Source organism: Diabrotica virgifera, chromosome 3 (genome assembly GCF_917563875.1).
Source record: "Diabrotica virgifera virgifera chromosome 3, PGI_DIABVI_V3a".
Classification (NCBI taxonomy): domain Eukaryota; kingdom Metazoa; phylum Arthropoda; class Insecta; order Coleoptera; family Chrysomelidae; genus Diabrotica; species Diabrotica virgifera.
Window position 1 is genome coordinate 89,550,469 of NC_065445.1, and position 20,816 is coordinate 89,571,284.

Below are 20,816 nucleotides of genomic sequence, written 5' to 3' on the forward strand. Positions count from 1 at the left end.
TACATTTCGTCGGTGACATTTATAACATTTATTCTAGTTGTCAATAGATGGCGCTATAATCGAAAAAAAAATTATTTACTAATTATATAATATATATCTACGAATATAATCTGTACAATTTATAAGACTATACAAATCAAAGAAAATACCATTTTATAAATGCAATAAACAATTGATTTGTTTTTATGCCAAATTGCAAATAAAATGTGACAACTGTCAGATTTAACTAAAATGTCATGTTAGAATAAATGTCATAAATGTGTATTATCACGGACTTACCTTTTTTTTCTATCATTTGTGACGCACTGAAAAATGCTCATGAAAAGAAGCATACATATATATTCGGCTATAATTTAAAGTTCTTCTCAGTCTTTCAGTGTGTCATTAATGATGTAATATATGATTTTAAGCATTTAGAGAATCATAGCATGACATTTTAGTTAAATCTGACAGTTGTCAGAATCGTAATCTGGTATAAAAACAGATGAATTGTGTTTATTTCATTTATAAAAAGGAACGTTCTTTGATTTGTATAGTCTTATAAATTGTACAGATTATAGTCGTATAGATAAAGTTGGATTTATAGTTTGACGTAGCATAGACGTAGACGCAACGGAGACGCACTGGAAAAGATCAACACTGAATTTTGTGTACTCGTGTTTATAGATTAACGCAAGCGCCTGACGGAACGTAAGAGAAACGTAACGGAACGGAAGAGTTCACCAACTTTCATCTTTTACAGTGCGTTTCTTACGTCTGGCCAATCAACAGGAAGAATTTGTTCTGTCACCCAAAGTGGACACGCCCTCATCAATTTTGTAAAGATAAAGTTGTTTATCAACATATTCGAATTGTGTTAATTATTTGTGAATACAATGGATGTTAAGTTATTAATTTAATAAAAATATATCATAGAGTCATTTCAATATTTCAGATAAATATGAGTTGTTTATTAGCCTAATTCGGGGTTATATACACATATTATACGATAGGTAAATCCAATAAACGTTTTAAAAACCAGGAAATGAAACAAAATAGTTGGAAATCCCACGGCATGCGGCACCAAGGAGCATACTTTCGTTTATTTCCTAATCCATGTAACACACAAAACAGATAAATATTATAATAAATAATAGTATAGGTATAAATAAATAAACACAAAGTTTGTTTATTACTGTTCGCATAATTTATAGGCTATGTTGTTGAATTAGAATTAAGTCATTGTTTACTCTTTCTACTCATGCGCAAAAATTCCGCTAGGTCGATCTATAAATTGACATAATATTTTCTTACGTTTCCAGTCCGTTTCTTACGTCTCCGTTGCGTCTACGCTACGTCAAACTATAAATCCAACTTAAGAGAAACGTAACGGAACGGAAGAGTTCACCAACTTTCATCTTTTACAGTGCGTTTCTTACGTCTGGCCAATCAAAATGAAAAATTTTGTTCTATCACCCAAAGTGGACACGCCTTCATCAATTTTGTAAAGAAGTTGTTTATCAACATATTCGAATTTTGTTAATACAATGGATGTTAAGTTATTAATTTAATAAAAATATATCATAGTCATTTTAATATTTCAGATAAATATGAGTTGTTTATTAGCATAATTCGGGGTTATCCACACATATTATACTATAGGTAAATCCAATAAACATTTTAAAGACCAGGAAATGAAACAAAATAGTTGGAAATCCCACGGCATGCGGCACCAAGGAGCATACCTTCGTTTATTTCCTAATCCATGTAGCACACAAAACAGATAAATATTATAATAAATAATAGTATAACTATAAATAAATAAACACAAAGTTTGTTTACTGTTCGTATAATTTATAGGCTATGTTGTTGAATTAGAATTAAAGTCATTGTTTACTCTTTCTACTCATGCGCAAAAATTCCGCTACGTCGATTTATAAATTGGCATATTAGGTCTGGATCCCGCGTATGAAAAAAAAGTTGATTAATAGCAAGCTGAAAATTTGTTATAGCTTAAGGGTGTCTAGTCGGACAAACTTTGATACATGAGAACACTGGAACAGGGAAAGTTTTAATTGTGGAACAGGTTAAAAATTTGGAACGGTCAGACCACGAAAACGGCACATGTATTTTGTCCGACAGAACAGACTTAAACTCTCCGAACAGAGATTAAACTCTCATGCAAAAATCAGACTGCTATTTATCACCAAATGGGCGTTTTAATGAGTGGAACATGTAGAATATGTCAAATGACAGGAATTATGACAGGTGATAAATAGCAGTCTGATTTTTGCATGAGAGTTTAATCTCTGTTCGGAGAGTTTAAGTCTATTCTGTCGGACAAAATAAATGTGCCGTTTTCGTGGTCTGACCGTTCCAAATTTTTAAACTGTTCCACAATTAAAACTGCCCCTGTTCCAATATATCAAAGTTTATCCGACTAGACACCCTTAAGCTATTAACAAATTTTCAGCTTGCTTTTAATCAACTTTTTTTTCATACGCGGGATCCAGACCTATATTATTTTCTTGCGTCTCCAGTCCGTTTCTTCCGTCTCCGTTGCGTCTACGTCTACGCTACGTCAAACTATAAATCCAACTTAATACATAAAATATTTTTTGTTCGATTATAGCGCCATCTAGCAACAACTAGAATAAATGTTATAGCTTGACTTCAATCACAGACGTAGGTACATTTTTTCTGTCACTTCCAACTTAATGCGTTAGAAATAAATCGAAAAACTGTGACGCAGTGAAAGATGCATGAGAAGGAGCATAGTTATACTTCTCAATATATCTGAGTGTGGGCGTCTCTGTATATATGTCCTATATGGCGTCGTTCGTCTAAGCGAAGAGATTTTATGTATCTTGACTATATTTTCTCTCTTCAATTTCGGCAATGGTTTCATTCTTCTTTCTCCCTGTCTTGTTATATTGTGGCCCAGTATTGTTCCCATTATTTTTCTTTCAAATTTCAGAAGACTATCTTCCTCTATTTTGTTAATCGTCATAGTTTCCATCCCATGTGTAACAACAGGTCTTATATGGGTTCATTTTTGTTCTCTTACTTAGTATTGCTTCTCAGCAGATTTCTATTCATTCCGCATGTTTTTTGCCTTTCAGAATCCTTTCTTATGTTTTCCCTTTTCTGATTTTCCTTATTCTTACTCTTCTTCTTAAAGTTCCATCTCCTATCGGAGGTTGGATATCATAATGGCTTTGGTCACTTTGTTGGCTGCTGCTCTGAACAGTTGTAATTGTTAAACCATTCTCTAAGGTTCCTCAGCCAGGGGATGCGTCTTCTTCCTTGAATAATAATTCTCAGAACTCATATTTTTCTCCTCTGGTAATGTGACCCAAATATTCCAGTTTTCTTGTTTTTATACTGTTCATAATTTCTAACTCCTTATTTAAACGTCGTAGCACTTCAACATTGGTAATCCTTTGAACCATTGAACCCACTGAATTTTCAATATTCTTCTGTAACACCACATTTCGAACGCTTCTATTTTTCTTATGTGTTTCTTCAGTGTCCAACTATTCTTACTCCCAAATAGCTAAATGTGGATACCGTTTCAAACTTATGGTTCTGTGTTACTATACTTTATTTTTAAACCAAGAGGAGTAAACTGAAAAGACATATTCACACCCAAGAAAGTCACTAGAAATATCACCAAATTCATCTTCTTTTTTGATTGATCATATCGGCCTTTGACGATAATCCATAAATATTATATAATACGTCGCTAAAGAGTTCTAAAAACAACTGTTTTTTTTATATAAAAATAGAATAAAAACCTAAAAATTAAAGGAATAACGCAGAAAATACAAAAAATCGCTGATATAACTTAATTAACCTATGAAATGCCAATAGTGTCAAAATTTTATAAATGTCATTATTTATTGTCAAAATTTGCTAACAGTGGAGTAAACTTGCCTGAGGTTGAACCAATTACAAACAAGCTTTACGGCTCGGGAAATTTGAATTGCTCCTCTTGGCTTAAAAACAGACTATTATAGGTATTTCTGAGTTGTGTCGTTCTTCCCTATCGTCATGTATTTTGTTTTGTGGTGGTTTATCTCTATCCTTATTGTCTTGATTCTATATCTAATTTTTCAATATTCAGAAAGATAGTTCTCACATTTACATGAATACTTTTAACTTGTAGTCTGTAACTACGGTTACAGTCTACAGTTTTATGGTTTTATTTTCATTTATTTTGATATTTTGGCATTTGGAGATCTTCAGTGTTGTCTTACATAATTATTACTGTATCATCTGCTTATTTAGTTGCATTAAAAAACTGACCACTTATTTTTGTGTGTAGCGGGGGTAAAGATATGAAAAAATAATATTAAACTGCCAAATAAAACTATTTTTGTATAACAATTTATTGAAAATTTGATAATTGGAGGGACTTCACAAACTTATATTTAATGTAATATAAAAAAATATATACTTAAATTAACATGAAAATAAATCTTTAAAAACCAATTTAAACGTGAAAATGTGACGTAAAATGTCACGATGGTACGGATGACAAAAAAAAACGGGACAAAATAGAGAGAAATTATTTTACTTTCTGCTTCTTCAAAGTCTTGTTCGTGTTTTGATCTACTTCTGGTAAATCAGATTCTTCACTTTTCTTAGCTAAAACAATAAAAGTAATAAATGTCAACAAGGATTACGCATCTCAACATTTTTCTTTAATATAATACAGTTCTTCCAACGGATCTTTGCACATGCATAAAATTATTCATTATTGATGTAAAAAATATCGTTGATCCATTATTCAATAAGAATTTTAACGTTTAACAACTTTATTGTTTAAAAATGGTTTTTCATATTATTTAAACTTTTAGTCATTGTACATTTCATTGCAATTTTTATTTTCAAACATAATTATTGTTAGAACGACTAACTGTTCAGTATTTCCGGCCGAGACTTTTGCGATCCTGGTATGTGCTCAAAAGATAATAGACAGAGCTTGCTGAGGCAGGACCATCTCTATGTGCTCTGACAGCCAGGAAGCGCTAAGGGCATTGAAAGCGCCCAAGGTCAGCTCTAAGCTGGTTCTTGAGTGCAAGAGAGCACTGGATGATGTTGCTCTGACCAACAGGGTTACCCAAGTAGCACCGAACGGGTTTATTAAGTCTTTTAAGGATGTTTTAAAACTGTAGAATAAATCTAACATTAAAACCGTTTGGTTTTTAAGTAAACCTTAAGGTTGCAATAAAACCGCTTTCAGCATAAAAGGGCCCACTCTGAAAGAGGTCAATAAAACCAAAAATAAAAACCTTCTTAAAACTTTGTTTTCTTAAGTAACTGGTTTTAAAGCTGCTGTGAAGGTGCTTTTAAAACCATGTTAAAAGACACTTTAAGTGCAGGCAGTTTTATAGCAAACTTAAAAAGGTTTAATGAAATGAATTTGTTTAATGAAATGAAATGAATTAATGTCTTTAAGGACGAAGCAAGTTTTCAATCCTAATAGTAAATTAATAATATTGAAAAATATTAAAAATCACTAAAAGATTTTTAAATTGAAAACTTATTGGTACATTTTCATGGTAACACCTCCAAGACTTCTATAATTTGCAAGTCATATGGATGCTGCAGTGAAGACGAGAGGGAAGGAATTCTACACTTTGCAATTCACATCCCCCGTCTGCAGCCGGCAAAGTTCCAACTGAAAGATGCACCTGGTTACTCTACGGAGTAATACGAAAATAAAATAAAAATGTGTACCATTACCATTTTCTAATTAAAAAGTAAGATTTATTTGCCTTCGCATTGCAACCGAATAAAAATGGTACACATTTTTATTTTAATGTCTTTAAGTCGCTTATTTATAATTTTTATGTATGCCTTATATTGTAATCTATCATGGCTTTCAGCATCTCCAGAGAGCAATATGGCCGAAATCTAAATAAAACTATTTGGTCTATCGACATAGAATTGTTAAGATCAAATGGTTTTATTTTATACCTTTTGAAGAACATAATATCCTACATAAAATCAAGGTTGCCTTGGAATTAAAACCGTTTAGTTTTAATGCTGCTGTCAATAATACCACTCGGTTTTATTGTGAATCTAACCTAAAATCGAGGCGTCGTAGTGCTGTGTGTGTTGTATTTTTCTTTTAAAATGACCAGTCCGTTTATATTTTAAGTACTTGGACTTATTTCTTCCATACTAACTGTACTTCCACTTTTTACAACACACTATACCACTGTTTCGCTCTAAAACAAATGGCCGAAAATTTTGGACATGAAAGAAGGGGGGATGAGTTTAGTTTTATTGTTTCTAACAAGAAGCATAGTTTAGTCTTTACGATAACCAAATTGATTCAGTTAAGAGCGTTTGGTTTTAATATAGCCTACTAATTGCTTTTAAGAAAGCAACTTAAAGAAAACTAAAAAAAAAGTTTTAAGGCATATGTTTTACTGACATAATAGTCTTGAGATCAAGTAGTTTTAATAATAGGTTTTATTAGTCATATTAGCAGAATCTTTAAAACTGCAATTAACCTAAAAGGTAACAAACTAGAATCTAATAAAACCAAACAGTCCGGAATTTCTTCATAAAACTGATTAGTTTTGAAGTGAACTGAGAATAAACCATTTTAAAACTACAATATGGCAAATTATCTATTAAGATTAATTAGTCTTATTTGATACTCTTATTAGATACTTTAAAACTAGTGACAAATGCTTAACAGTTTTAAAGTTCTGGCAGTATATCTACAAGGTAACTTTAAAACCATTATCTTATTTACCACAATAAAACCTTTATAAACCTTAAATAAAACTAAAATGTTTTTATTGTGCTACTTGGGTAGCTTAGTATGGGTGGGACACCCAGATGTGGAGGAAAATAACGGCCTGAAGTCCTGGCAAGACGGGGCTCATCCACTCTGCCTGTTGGACCCAAACCTGTGGTTAGGGTGCCCTTCATTCAGTATTGGTCGGAGTAATCTCAAGGAGCTTCTTCTGCAGAGGTTCCAGGACTCCTGGGCCAGTAGTGGAGGTTTGAGACAGGCTAGGTTCCAAAAATCTCACAGCCCAACTTCTTCTTCTAGATCTTACAAGATACTCCCTGGTGGTTAGTATGCTCACCAGCCACTGTAGACTCCAGCGGCACCTTCACCTGCTTGGATCGGCGGATGGCCCACGGTACCGTCTATGTGATGAGGTATTCGCACTGTGCGTCTCCCCTCTATTTACAGTCACGTGACACGCTGTCAGATTTTGTAAGGACGTTTTAACATTGAGCCTTATGAGATTATTTTGTTAAACTTGAATATTTTATTTTGTAGTGATAATAACGAATACAATTTTTAGAATTCATTAGTTATTAATTTATAGTGTAATTTATAGTGCAACAAAAATATTTTGTTTTTCGTTAATAAAGATTTATTGACATAAACTGCGATAGAATCAGCTGTAAGTAGAAAACTTTATTATAATATAATTAATTTTATTATAAACAGATAACCAGGGCCGGATTTTGATTTTTACCTATGAATAAAAGTGCTGGAAAATTAGTTACGGCCAGCGAGGGTGTGGGTGGGAATTTGAACTGTGTTGAACTGGGAATTATAAGGAATTAAGAACAATGAGTTCAGATAGCGAATTAACTGATGAAATGAAAAGGAGAAGGGAAGAGGAGGAACACCCCAGCAAAAAATCAAAAATAACAGCTAGAACACCACAAAAAACAGATGAAGAAAACATAAGTGGAATGTAACAAATGATGGAAATGATGAGAGAATTAACAATGGATATAAAAGACATAAAAAAGGAACAATATAGATCTGGAGACGAAATCACACAACTAAAGAATGAAATAAAAGAACTGAAAGATCAACAAAGCGATTTTAACTATTTAGAATGGGAAATAAGCCACAATATTATTAAAAAATGATTTTTATTAACGTTTCGACGCCCAAATCGGGTGCCGTTGTCAAAATACAAAATACTATTAATATAAACAAAAATGTTGTTGCTTAGTAAAAAAATTCTTCTAATAATTTATTTAATTTGACTCATTTATATCGGCAATTCAGATACATATGATACATTTTAAATACATTGTCAACACGCATGGGATAATGAACATAGAGTTCAGTGGAGAGATTCAAGTATAGTCCTGAAAGAAACAGATAGTAAAAAGAGAATCAAAGAAGCGGCTCTAATTATGCTAAACGAAACCAATTGTGTCGCAAATTCCTCGGTGGAATGCAGTAGGATGTGGATACCCATACTGAAAGAGGAAGTCAATAGAAAGAAAATACCACAATTAGTAAGTCAATAGTCGAGTTAGTACATATTTTATATTTTAGTATTACTTATATACCCATGTATTATTGATATTATTTATAATTTAAACAAAATTATAGTTAAGTCAGAATTTGGTATTAATTTTGAGAGTAAATTAAATGTAAGACCAAATACTTACGATGTCCGGATAGTATCACGAGGTTTTTCCTGGTTTTCCCTCGTGATTTACTATGAGATCTCTAACGCGAGAATTTTAATGTCACCGTTGCATGTGGTTGTCTTTTTAAAGACAGATCACATGCTATGATTTTTTTGTGACGGATATTCTTGAGTTGGGGTTGATTTCATGTAATCGAATGAACTATCTTTCAGTAAAGTCGTCCCAGGAACGCAACTCATAAATATTGGCAATATCATTTTAAAGTCTTCTACTTTAAAATGTATCATATGTATCTGAATTGCCGATATAAATGAGTCAAATTAAATAAATTATTAGAAGAATTTTTTTACTAAGCAACAACATTTTTGTTTATATTAATAGTATTTTGTATTTTGACAACGGCACCCGATTTGGGCGTCGAAACGTTAATAAAAATCATTTTTTAATAATATTGTGGCTTATTTCCCATTCTAAATAGTTAAAATTGTAAAAATGCCACAAGAAAATAGCTTCAGAACAACATCAACAAAGCGGCTAAAAAGATGAAATAAAAAAGCTGCGAGAAACAAATGAAAAAGCTATAAAACAAATAGGTCAATTAGAAAAAGAAATTAGTATAGCAAACGAAAAAATCGAAAAATTGGAAAGAGAAAGAAAGAGGAAAAATGTAATAATACAAGGAATAAAAATTGATACAAATGATCAGAAAGTTTTACGAGGGGCTATGGAGAATTTTATGGAAAAAGAGCTACAAGTTTCAGTAGATGTAAATGGAGCAAGGAAAATAGGAGAAAATACTGTCATAGTGGAACTTAACAGCGTGAAAAACAAAATAGAAGTAATGAAAAATAAAAGCAAATTAAAAACCAAAAAGGACGAAAGAATCTATATTAATGATGATATGTCAAAAGAAGAAAGAATTAGAAGCAAGGATATGTTAGAGAGGCATAATGAAAAAAATGTGAAAATAGGATACCAGAAGCTAATCATCAATGGTGAAATATGGACATGGAATAACAGCCAACAACAACTCATCAAAGAGAAAAATATACAACCAAAAAACTAGCAATACAACTAAAACAGACTGAAATAACGGAGACGACATGGCAAAGTAAAGATACACGAAATGGACAAAATGTACAGATTATTAATGAAAAGAAGCCCATAAACGAACATATATTAGTAGGAACATGGAATGTAAGAGGAACATACGAAGAAGGAAAACTGAAACACCTAGTAGATGAATGCAAAAAATATAAATTCGAAATAGTAGCACTACAAGAAACGAAACAACTAGGCCAAAACTCAATGGAAATAAATGACTATTTATTTTTCAATAGCGGAGGCGAAAATAGAAAGTTAGGCACAGGATTTGTAGTAAACAAAAAGCTGAAAGATCTAATCGTTGACTTTAAACCAATATCAGAGAGAATATGCATACTAAGAATAAGAGGAAAATACCAAAAAATAACATTTATAAACATACATGCACCGACTGAAGAGAAAAACACAGAGATAAAGGAAGACTTCTACAGTCAAATAGATACAGTATTCGAAAATATTCCCAAATACGATATAAAAATAGTACAAAAAATAGTTACACCTCTGTAATCTGTGATTAAAGATCCATATATTAACAATTTGATAAAGAGCAAAATTGGACAGTTTCTAGTAGTAATTCAGTGTGAAAGAATTGGCTCAGATGCAAAAGTGGACTTTTCCTCCAATTTGAGATAGGGAACAGTAAAGTTGTAAATTGTTTTTTTTTTTTAGTTTACTCGGAATGACATAAAGTGGAAATGTCCGGTTTTGAATCTAGACCCCTCATTTAACCTCAAAATTGTAGCTCTGGTGTGGAGCACGCAAAATAGAATTCTATTTTAGTGACGTCACGTTGCCTAGCAACCGTCGATTCTCCCATTATGAAATTCTATTTTGTGACGTCAGCAAAATAGAATTCTATTTAGCGTGCTCCGGGCCCTGTCGAACGGAAACTTAATCAGTGGCGCACCCAAGGGGATTTTGGGGGAAAACCCCTCCCAGGGCATATAAAAAATATATAAAGAATAGTAGGAAAATGTAACTTGTCTTTCACTAAGTGCGCCACTGAACTTATTTGTATATTTTCAAGATTACTTTTTGACTTGTTCTTTTTATTTATTTATTACCGTTTCATATTTATCTTTATATTAGTAATAGTCGCTACGATGTTCAAGCTCTTTAATATTGAATCTAGCAATCTCCTCAATAGTGAAAAAAGATCAAACACTTCAATAAAATAACTTAATAAAATAAATCCACCGGAATAATAGACATTTCCTAATAACTACGTTGACAGTACATGCCGACGTACGTTTCACCTAATGTTTCGATTTAACTTGTTTACAAATTAATCATTACGTTTGTGCGAAGATCCGTTGGAACATTGTACCAAAAATAGTAAAAACGAAAACAAAACATATTAACATCAAATGAAAACCAAAGAAAAATGGAAATTAGTACCTTAATTGATACCCAAACCATCGGTTCAGTTTAACTTATCTGACTTACTTTTCTTAGATTTCTCTTTCTTTTGGGGTTTGGCTTTCGGAGCTACGCTCGCTCCTTTACTTTCACGAGATCTTGCAATTTCTTGACTGATGACATTGAAAGTCAAGTACCTAAAAAAAAGAAAAGAATGAATATATTAGGAAAATATTTATTATCAATTCTCCATTATTATTTCATTTTGCTTCACACTGTGATTATAAACAAAGGCATAAAACGAAGAGTTGTACAAGGATTTTTGGCAAGAACATCTGTCTGGATGCGTGGATTAAGAAACTTGTTAACAATCACTAGGAAAAGAAAGTACAAAATAAAAAGTTCAACTTCAGTTGCAACTGGCATAACATGAAAAAAAAATCCTAAAGCAAAAACTAATTTGGAAGAAACATAAAATTACTGTCAAGCTAGACAAACCATCAGATTTTACGTCTACATATCATTTTAAGTGATTACAAGTACCCATAGATATAATCTCTTTAATTAAAAACAGCATGGTTTACGATGGATTTGAGGTAAATTATTCTAGATTACAGGCTATGGAGCCATTTATTTGCAAGTCAATACCAGTTGGAATTAATAATACGCTTAATAAGTAAGATATGTAACAATAAAACACTGAAAACGTTTGTTTTCTATACTTCCACAAAATTTATTACAACTATGTGACTACAGCTGTTTCGGCTACAAAAAAGAGACTATAATAATAAAACAATAGAATTTTTAAATAACCAAAATAGTATAACACTAAACAAAGACCCCACAGAAAAATACCGAAAACAAATTAAACTAGCCACTGAAAATTAATATTATGAACCCACAACCTCCTAAATTATACTCATATTAAACTACACAAACCTGACCTCCCAATAAGGCCTGCAGTTTCTTTTTATACAGCTCCGTCATATAAGCTTTCAAAAAAAACTGTCAGATATTATTACAGAATGCACTAAATTTTCACCTAAATTCATCGTAAAAAATACACTAGAACTAGTTGATAAAATACAACATTTTCAATTGCCCAACAACTCCAGACTAATTTCATTTGCGGTAAAAAATATTTTTCCTAGTGTTGCTCCTACAGAAACTTATGTTTTAGTTAAAAATCTTTTAGACCATAATAGTACAAATCCGATCATTGCATCTGAAATTATACACCTTCTTGAAATTTGCATAAATCAAGACTATTTTGAATTCAATAATCAAATATACACAAACAACAGTGCAGGACTTATTATGGGTAATCCTCTAAGCCCATTGCTATCAGATATATTTATGAACCAGCTTGAAACAACAACTTCTAAATATCCCGTATTTAAACAGTTCTTATATTGGTGGAGATACGTGGATGATATACTAGTATACCCCAGGCTGTGGGTGAAAAATAGGTCGATTTCAGGATATAATTCAGGAATTTTTGAAACCTATCAGGTGTTGTAAAGGACGATGCCAGAAAGAACTTCTACTAAAATGTAACCAAAAATATTGTGCGCTTTCTTTTTATTGCGATTTTCATTTGTTAAATTTTCAATTTTTAATGATTTTTAATTTTGCAGCTTAGGATATTGATTTTAGAAAAAAAAATTTTAATAGAAAGTTGTAGTAAATTAAAAAACCTTCAATTTGAGGTATGGTATGTTTAATTTCGTTAATTGGTTATTGCAAAACAGCCTGCGAAAGGTCGAAAATGGCCGTTTTTTACAATTGCATTATTTATTGTACAAATAATTTTTTTTTATTTTTTTAAAGCTTTATTATATGAAGATCTTTCAATTCCAAACATAAAAAAAATTGTAATTGTTTATCTCAAGAGGTCAAGTGTCGAAGTCTATAACTTAAAAAAAATCGTAGAGAGTTGGTGAAACATCCAATCTCCTTCTAAAGAGTTATATTTTCATATTCTGATGTAAATAAATGCGTAAAACATTTTTAAACCTCTAATTTTTGGGTTTGAAAATAAGGGGGCAAATTTCGTTATAAACATTTAGAGCTGAAGCGGCCCTGTACATCCTATGAGTTTCTAACTTACAGATTATTGTTGCTAAAGATGAAACGAAGATTTATAAAAAAAATAAAAAATTTATACGACCAACTGAAGCCGAGATAATTTTTGGGTTTGAAAATAAGGGGGCAAATTTCGTTATAAACATTTAGAGCTGAAGCGGCCCTGTACATCCAATGAGTTTCTAACTTACAGATTATTGTTGCTGAAGATGAAACGAAGATTTATAAAAAAATAAAAATTTTCTACAACCAACTGAAGCCGAGATAATTGTTTTTTTGTTTTTTTCTTAAATCGTAGTGTCTTTATTTATAACAATTAAGAAATTATTTTAAAGTCATTGACAAAAGAAAGACTTATATTATTTTAAAATAAAAATTATTATAAAATATGATTACATTTAATTATTAAAAATTATTTTTAAAATCGGTACTTTTGCAAGCGGCCGGATTTTGCAAATCGCCCGGCTCTCTTCAAATCCGCGCGCTCGGAAAATTTTTACGTAACTTGTATTAAATTTTGACACAAAACAATTTAATAATATTACCATTATAATATACAGTCTATTTACCACTGTATTTGTTTTTCTTGATAAACTTTTATATGTGAAATCCAAAACGACTAGTCACTACAAGAAGAAAAAGTTTTATATTGTATATTATAGTAAGAAGTAACATTATTATTATATTACTTTATCGTACTACATACGCAGTATGAGTATAATAGATAAAGTTATAGGATCGTGCAAAAAATTTTTTTTCAGATTTCACTTTTTTTCGACGTTTTGAGTCCCCCTGAGTCTAAAAAGCAAATAAAAAAAACATGTCGGAAGTATGTACGTACGTATGTACGTACGTATGTACGTACGTATGTCGCCACCGCCCAGCAAAAACTACTGGACCGATTTCGATGAAATTCGGTATGAGTAAGTTTAAGAGAATTTTGTCGAGAAACTAAGCTTTTGAAAAAAACCTCTCAAAGGGGGGCCGAAATAGGGGGGTTATTTAGGGCCCATTTTTGCAAATTTTGACCGAAACGAATGAAATTTAACTTAAAGTTAGCTCATCGATAGATAAATAGAAATACGGAATTTGACATTTCCAAATCCAAAATGGCGGCCAGCATGGCCGACCGCCCACCCGACACATTTCCCTACCAATCTAAAAATTTGTTTAAGATAAATTTAATTTGAAAAAACATTTATATAGCCTAAAGATGGGGCTATAACAAGAATATTATCGTTTTTCAGAAAAAGTTATGGGTTGCCTATATTTAAGGGGTCAAAATTTGACATAAATTTGAACTAAATTTTCTCAAAAATGACTCCAAGGAATTTGTTTATTTTTTGATATATTTTTGATATCCTATCGGTAAATTGAATAACATTAGTCAGGTTTCTTAACTCCTCATAGGAGGGGAGTTATGAATTTTTTATAAAAAAATATTCGAGTGCCCGTAACTACCTCTGTAATAGAAACTAAAATTTGAAATTTGGCAGACATATATAGTACTTTATTATCTATTAGCACAATAAATTTTACCCACAATATGGCTTCCGGTTTAACCGGAAATGAAAAATAAATCTTAATTTTTTACATACGCCCTGTATATTTTTACATATTTTGAAAGAATGTAAAATTATCTTTCCAATGACATAAAACTCGTTGCTGTAACTCAAAAACTCGAAAAGTTACAGAAAATTGAAATTTTGCTAGAATCTTGTGTGTGTCCTCTCACGCGATCATAGCAGAGCATTATTATAGGGCAGTCAATGAGGGTATTTGGCTCCGAATTCCATCCTACTACATCGATGTACTTGATATTTTCACAGTAAGTAGGGAATAGCTCAAGAAACAAAATCTACCCTATATACTATGGCGCTTTTATCTTGGGGCAATTCCCACCCCTTCAAGGGGGTGGAAAATTTATTGGTCAAAATAAGCATGGAAGTGGCTAGAGAACCTATTTTTAAGCAAAAACTGATCTATACTTTTTTTTGAGAACTCAATACTTTTTGAGTTATGCGCAGTTGAAAATTGGCCATTTTCATTTAAAAATGACACGTTTTAGGACGGTTTTTTGTGAATACCTTAAAAACTATGCATCAAACTAAAAACACTATATAAATTTTTTTTTAATTATAAATAACAAAGAGATTCGTTCCTTCGTAAATTTTCTATACATAATACAAAAAGAGATATGGTAGGTAAAAAGAGTTTGGTTTTTGGTGCATGCTCAAAATGCTCATGCTTTTGTAGTGTTTGAAAAGGCCTTTAAAACGAGCACTGTTAAATGTCGGTTACATTCAAACTAAGCGAGATATGGTGCAAAAAAATATATGACTAATGTACTTTAAGGAAAAATGAGAAGTACATACATTTAACCCCTCATTCACCAGAATTTAAATGCATTGTTTTTCTTTTGCAATACCTCTTAATATAGTGTTATTTCTACTTTCAAAAAGTTGGACGGGTGAAAAAAATAAGATCAAATTATAGGGCGCATTTTTAAATTTTCTTAAAATTCTTCCTTTTGCTCCATGCAATTCGCAAATAAAAATGTTCTATCCCCGAGAAGTGGTGAGAACCGCCCCCACGATAAAAGCGCCATAGTATATAGGATAGACTTTGAATTAGGTGATTGGGCTTTGTGCTACTCCCAAAATTTCATTACAATCCATGCAGTAAAATGCAAATATTGTAAACTATTAATTTCTCAGAAAAATGGACTAATTTGAAATGAAAGTATGACTAATATTCTATTGATTTATGCAATAATCTATAGTGTGTCCCCGAACATTTTCTCAAATGCGGGAATTAATGATGCGTAGAACCATAAAATATTTTCAAGTATACAAGGTGTTTCTAAAATATCAAAATAACGAGTAACTTTGTTATTTTTATAGAATGGCAGTATCTAGTACGATAACGATAATAGATCGGTACGATAAAAGTTCTCGGGCGGCCCTTCCGTCCAGCGTTTTTATATAACAATGAGAAAATTAAAAATATAGTTATATATTTCATATACATATATGTATCATTTTTGTAATATTATTTCTTCAGAAATGAAATTTCACATATAAAAGTTTATCAAGAAAAACAAATACAGTGGTAAATAGACTGTATATTATAATGGTAATATTATTAAATTGTTTTCTGTCAAAATTTAATACAAGTTACGTAAAAATTTTCCGAGCGCGCGGATTTGCAAAATTCGACCGCTTGCAAAAGCACCGATTTTAAAAATAATTTTTAATAATTAAATGTAATTATATTTTATAATAATTTTCATTTTAAGATAATATAAGTCTTTTTTTAGTCAATGACTTTAAAACAATTTCTTAATTGTTATAAATAAAGGCACTACGATTTAAGAAAAAAAAAACAATTATCTCGGCTTCAGTTGGTTGTAGAAAATTTTTATTTTTTTATAAATCTTCGTTTCGTCTTCAGCAACAATAATCTGTAAGTTAGAAACTCATTGGATGTACAGGGCCGCTTCAGCTCTAAATGTTTATAAAGAAATTTGCCTCCTTATTTTCAAACCCAAAAATTATCTCGGCTTCAGTTGGTCGTAGAAATTTTTTATTTTTTTATAAATCTTCGCTTCATCTTTAGCAACAATAATCTGTAAGTTAGAAACTCATAGGATGTACAGGGCCGCTTCAGCTCTAAATGTTTATAACGAAATTTGCCCCCTTATTTTCAAACCCAAAAATTAGAGGTTTAAAAATGTTTTACGCATTTATTTACATCAGAATATGAAAATATAACTCTTTAGAAGGAGATTGGATGTTTCACCAACTCTCTACGATTTTTTTTCAAAAAGTTATAGCTTTCGACATTTGACCTCTTGGGATAAACAATTTATAATATCTAAGCAACAAATTCGTTAATCTGGCTTTACAATTTTTTTATGTTTGGAATTGAAAGATCTTCATTTTAAAGCTTTAAAAAATAAAAAAAAATTATTTGTTCAATAAATAATGCAATTGTAAAAAACGGCCATTTTGGACCTGTCGCAGGCTGTTTTGCAATAACCAATTAACGAAATTAAACTTACCATACCTCAAATTGTAGGTTTTTTAATATACTACAACTTTCTATTAAAAAGTTTTTCTCTAAAATCAATATCCTAAGCTGCAAAATTAAAAATCGTTAAAAATTGCATATTTAACAACTGAAAATCGCAATAAAAAAAAAGTGCACAATATTTTTGGCTACATTTTAGTAGAAGTTATTCCTGGCATCGTCCTTTACAACACCTGATAGGTTTCAAAAATTCCTGAATTATATCACGTTTTTTCACCTATCATACATTAATTCACTTCATAGTAATATTGAGTTTTCAATAGAAACAGAACAAAATACATAAGTCCATAAACTTTCTAGATGTAACAATTACCAGACTACATAACAAACATCAGTTCTCCGTATATCATAAACCTACCCATACTGACACAAATATACACAATTCATCATCCCATCCTACACAACACAAATTAGCAGCCTACCATAGCATGATACATAGACTGACAGAAATTCCCATGTCAAAAAATAACTTCGAGATAGAACTGAACATCATTAAACAAATAGCAGTAAACAATGGCTATAACGAACAAACAATTAACACAATTTTAAACCAAAAACTCCATAAGAAAGCCCTGAAATTAGTCTATCCACCACCACAGAAAAACCCAGTACCTTCTGCTCTATCACATATACTGGCAAGATAACAACAAAAATAGCCAGATACATAAAAAAGAAAGGAATAACACCAGCTTTCAGAACTAACAACAACTTAAGCAAATATATTAAGAACAATAAGAGCCGAAAGAGAAAACAACTACAGAGTGGTGTTTACAAACAAACTTGTGGTGACTGTCCGAAAACTTACATCGATTAAACTGGCAGAACCTTTAACAAACGGATAGCAGAACACAAAAGGGCTTTCAACAATAGAAAAACAGACACTTCTACATACGCACTTCACCTTCTAGATCATAATCATTCTTTTAATGAACAGTTTCAAATTCTGCATATTCAAAATAAAAGCCTTAAGCTATCTTTATTAGAATCTATGGAAATTAATAAATTGAAAAATACAGATATAATTCTGAATGACCAACTCGAGACAAACAGCTCCCCACTCCTCAACCTCTTCAGTTAAAGACTTTAAAAAGGCAAACACATAGTAAACTAAATCACTTGAGAAAGGCACTCTGCCGAAACAGCTGTAGTCAAATAGGTGTAATAAATTTTGTGGAAGTATAGAAAACAAACGTTTTCAGTGTTTTATTGTTAGATAAAATGAACTTCCATCAAGTAACGGTCGAATCCATCAATTAAGTAAGATATGGCACAAAGCAACAATGAAACCCTAAGTAAGATAATATTCATATCAACAGATATCCATTTAAGACATCAGTGCACATAAGCAAACAAATGGGCTTAGCTCCGAGAGCCATGAGACCTATTCGTGGTGGATGAGCTGTTCATACTTGGTCACAGTAGCTAATTCTGTGAGGTGAGCACAAACCGAGTACAAGCTAAAGATAGCTAGCCTTCGGATAGCAGGGAACAGCTACAAATTATTAGTCTTCTCTTCGCATGCAGGAGTTATCCATTCATCCATTTCCTAGCTTCCCGTGGGACAAAAATGAACTAGGAACAAATAAATAAAGCACCTTTAGTCATTTGGAAACAGTGGAACTAGATCTCCTTGCAGGCCACACTTCTGAAGATTAAAAATATAATCAGCAATACCAGTAAAATGTCAGTCAAACGCAAAGAAGCTCATTTAAGACAGCAAAAGATCAAGCGGGTGAATATGAGGGATTCAGTGAGGGAAAGTTTTAGTTAGATGTTAAAACAAGGCAGTTCGAGCCAAAAGGAGCTCAAAAGTAGGTGCTGACATCTATTCAGAAGTTACAAAATCTGTAGATATACAAACTGTTGCCAATTTGGAGCACCAATCTTACTGAATCTTGGCCTGATCCTACTTCTATTTCTGGGGGAAGCTAATCGAATCTATTGAAAGTAAAAGGCAACAACAAAGGCAGAAAAAATACTCTCCACAAGCTTGTAAACCAAAAATGGGGTGCTTATTCTTCCAACCTTAGAACGTTGACATTTGTCACTCTGTATTTCTGTTGCTGAATATGGCCAGTATGAGAAGCATGAGCACATGCTAGACACGTAGATGTAGCTATCAATGAGTCAGCAAAAATCATCAGTCAATGTTTGAGACTCACGCCCATACATAAGCTCTACCCTATCGTAGGTATCAGTCCACCCACCTGATATCCTAAGAGAAGTAACTAGAAAAGACTCAAATCGAGGAAAACTTTTCTGCCCAGATCACCACATACACAAGAAACAACTTGTCTTGCCAAATGGAAAAAAGCTGTTCCTCGCCATCTGGTTTCTCAAAAGAAACTTTCGTCTGGTAGCCGTCTTCCTTAGCATGTGTGGAGGACTCTCAATCATTTCAAGCGAATCAGAGAGTTTAAGTGTAAAACTATCATGGAAATGGGGACTGTTGTCTGCTGACTCACTCAGACAACCTGTGTGAATGTGGGGCGGTACAAGATTCAACACATCTTCTTAGTTCTTCAAATGTTGAAGAACCCTTGCACTGGACACAATCTCCTGAACGCAACTGACACGACCATTCAGACCGCTCTTGTCTGGATAAACAAGACTGAATTTTTTAACTGGAAACATCAAGTAAAGTAAGTAAAAAGCCAATTCGCTGCCGTATGATGGTTTTCTGAGAAAAAAAGTATTGTATGTATTGAATTGACCAATCCAATAAATAGATTGGTCATGGGTTAGAGGAAGGAAGCCCCTTTGACAGTCCTATACTTTAAGATTAGTTGGACTCATTGTAAGGATAGTAAGAACTCATTGGACCGAAAAGCACTTTACCGAAACCTCACTAGACCGAACAGCATTAGACCGACATGGTACATAGATTAAAAAAGATTGCAGTAAATTATGCTAAGATTTTGTATATCTGTCTCTTTGTTTATTGCATCTTTTTGTAATATTTTATATATAGACTGTGTAAATTGTTACTCTGTACAGTGTTATTCACTATATTTGACCCCCCTGTAAACTGCTTTATTTACAGAATTAGAAAAAATGTAAAATACAAAAGTGATTTCATTTTTAAATTATGATTTTTTGACATATATATCGTACTACTGACGTCATCCATCTGGGCGTGATGACGTAATCGACTATTTGTTTAAATGAGAATAGGGGTCGTGTGCTGGCTTACTTGAAAAGTTATTCAATTCCCTATTCAGTAATATAAACATTAACATGATTATTTATACAGGGTGTCCAAAAAAAATTTGTTTTAATTAAATTAATTGACACAAAAAGAAGAATGTATGTAATTTATTTAATTCAAAATATATTCTACTGCTGTCTCAGAAAACAGAAAAAAAATTTATTTAACAAATAAACATTACTTTTCACTTAAATTCAATGTTCAAGCTGCCACCCATCTGCCTCATGGCAGTTTGAACATTGAATTTAAGCAAAAAGCAATGTTTATTTGTGCAATAATCTTTTATTTCTGTTTTCTAACAGCAGTAGAAGATATTTTGAATTAAATAAATTACATACATTCTTCATTTTGTGTCAATTAATTTAATTTAAAAAAATTTTTTTGGACACCCTGTATAAATAATTATCTTAATGTTTATATTACTGAATAGAGAATTTAATATCCTTTGAAATGAGCTAGCACATGACCTCTATTCTCATTTAAAAAAATAGTCGTTTACGTCATCACGCCCAGATGGGTGACGTCACTAGTATGATATATATGTCAAAAA

At 31.9% G+C, this 20,816-nt stretch overlaps 1 protein-coding gene across 2 annotated transcripts in view; it reads right to left on the minus strand.

Moving 5' to 3' along the window:
* Positions 1-4,352: 4,352 nt before the first annotated feature.
* Positions 4,353-20,816, minus strand: part of LOC114328160 (translocating chain-associated membrane protein 1) — a 45,756-nt gene continuing 29,292 nt past the window's right edge. Inside the window, exons 6-7 of one of the 2 annotated variants that reach the window (XM_028276942.2) lie at positions 10,969-11,078; positions 4,353-4,629 (exon numbers count right to left, since the gene is read on the minus strand). In XM_028276942.2, coding sequence (XP_028132743.1) covers positions 4,550-4,629; positions 10,969-11,078 — 190 coding nt within the window. In that variant the 3' untranslated portion in view covers positions 4,353-4,549. Of the gene's footprint in view, positions 4,630-10,920; positions 11,079-20,816 lie in introns of both variants that reach the window. The other variant, XM_028276944.2, reaches the window with a different exon arrangement.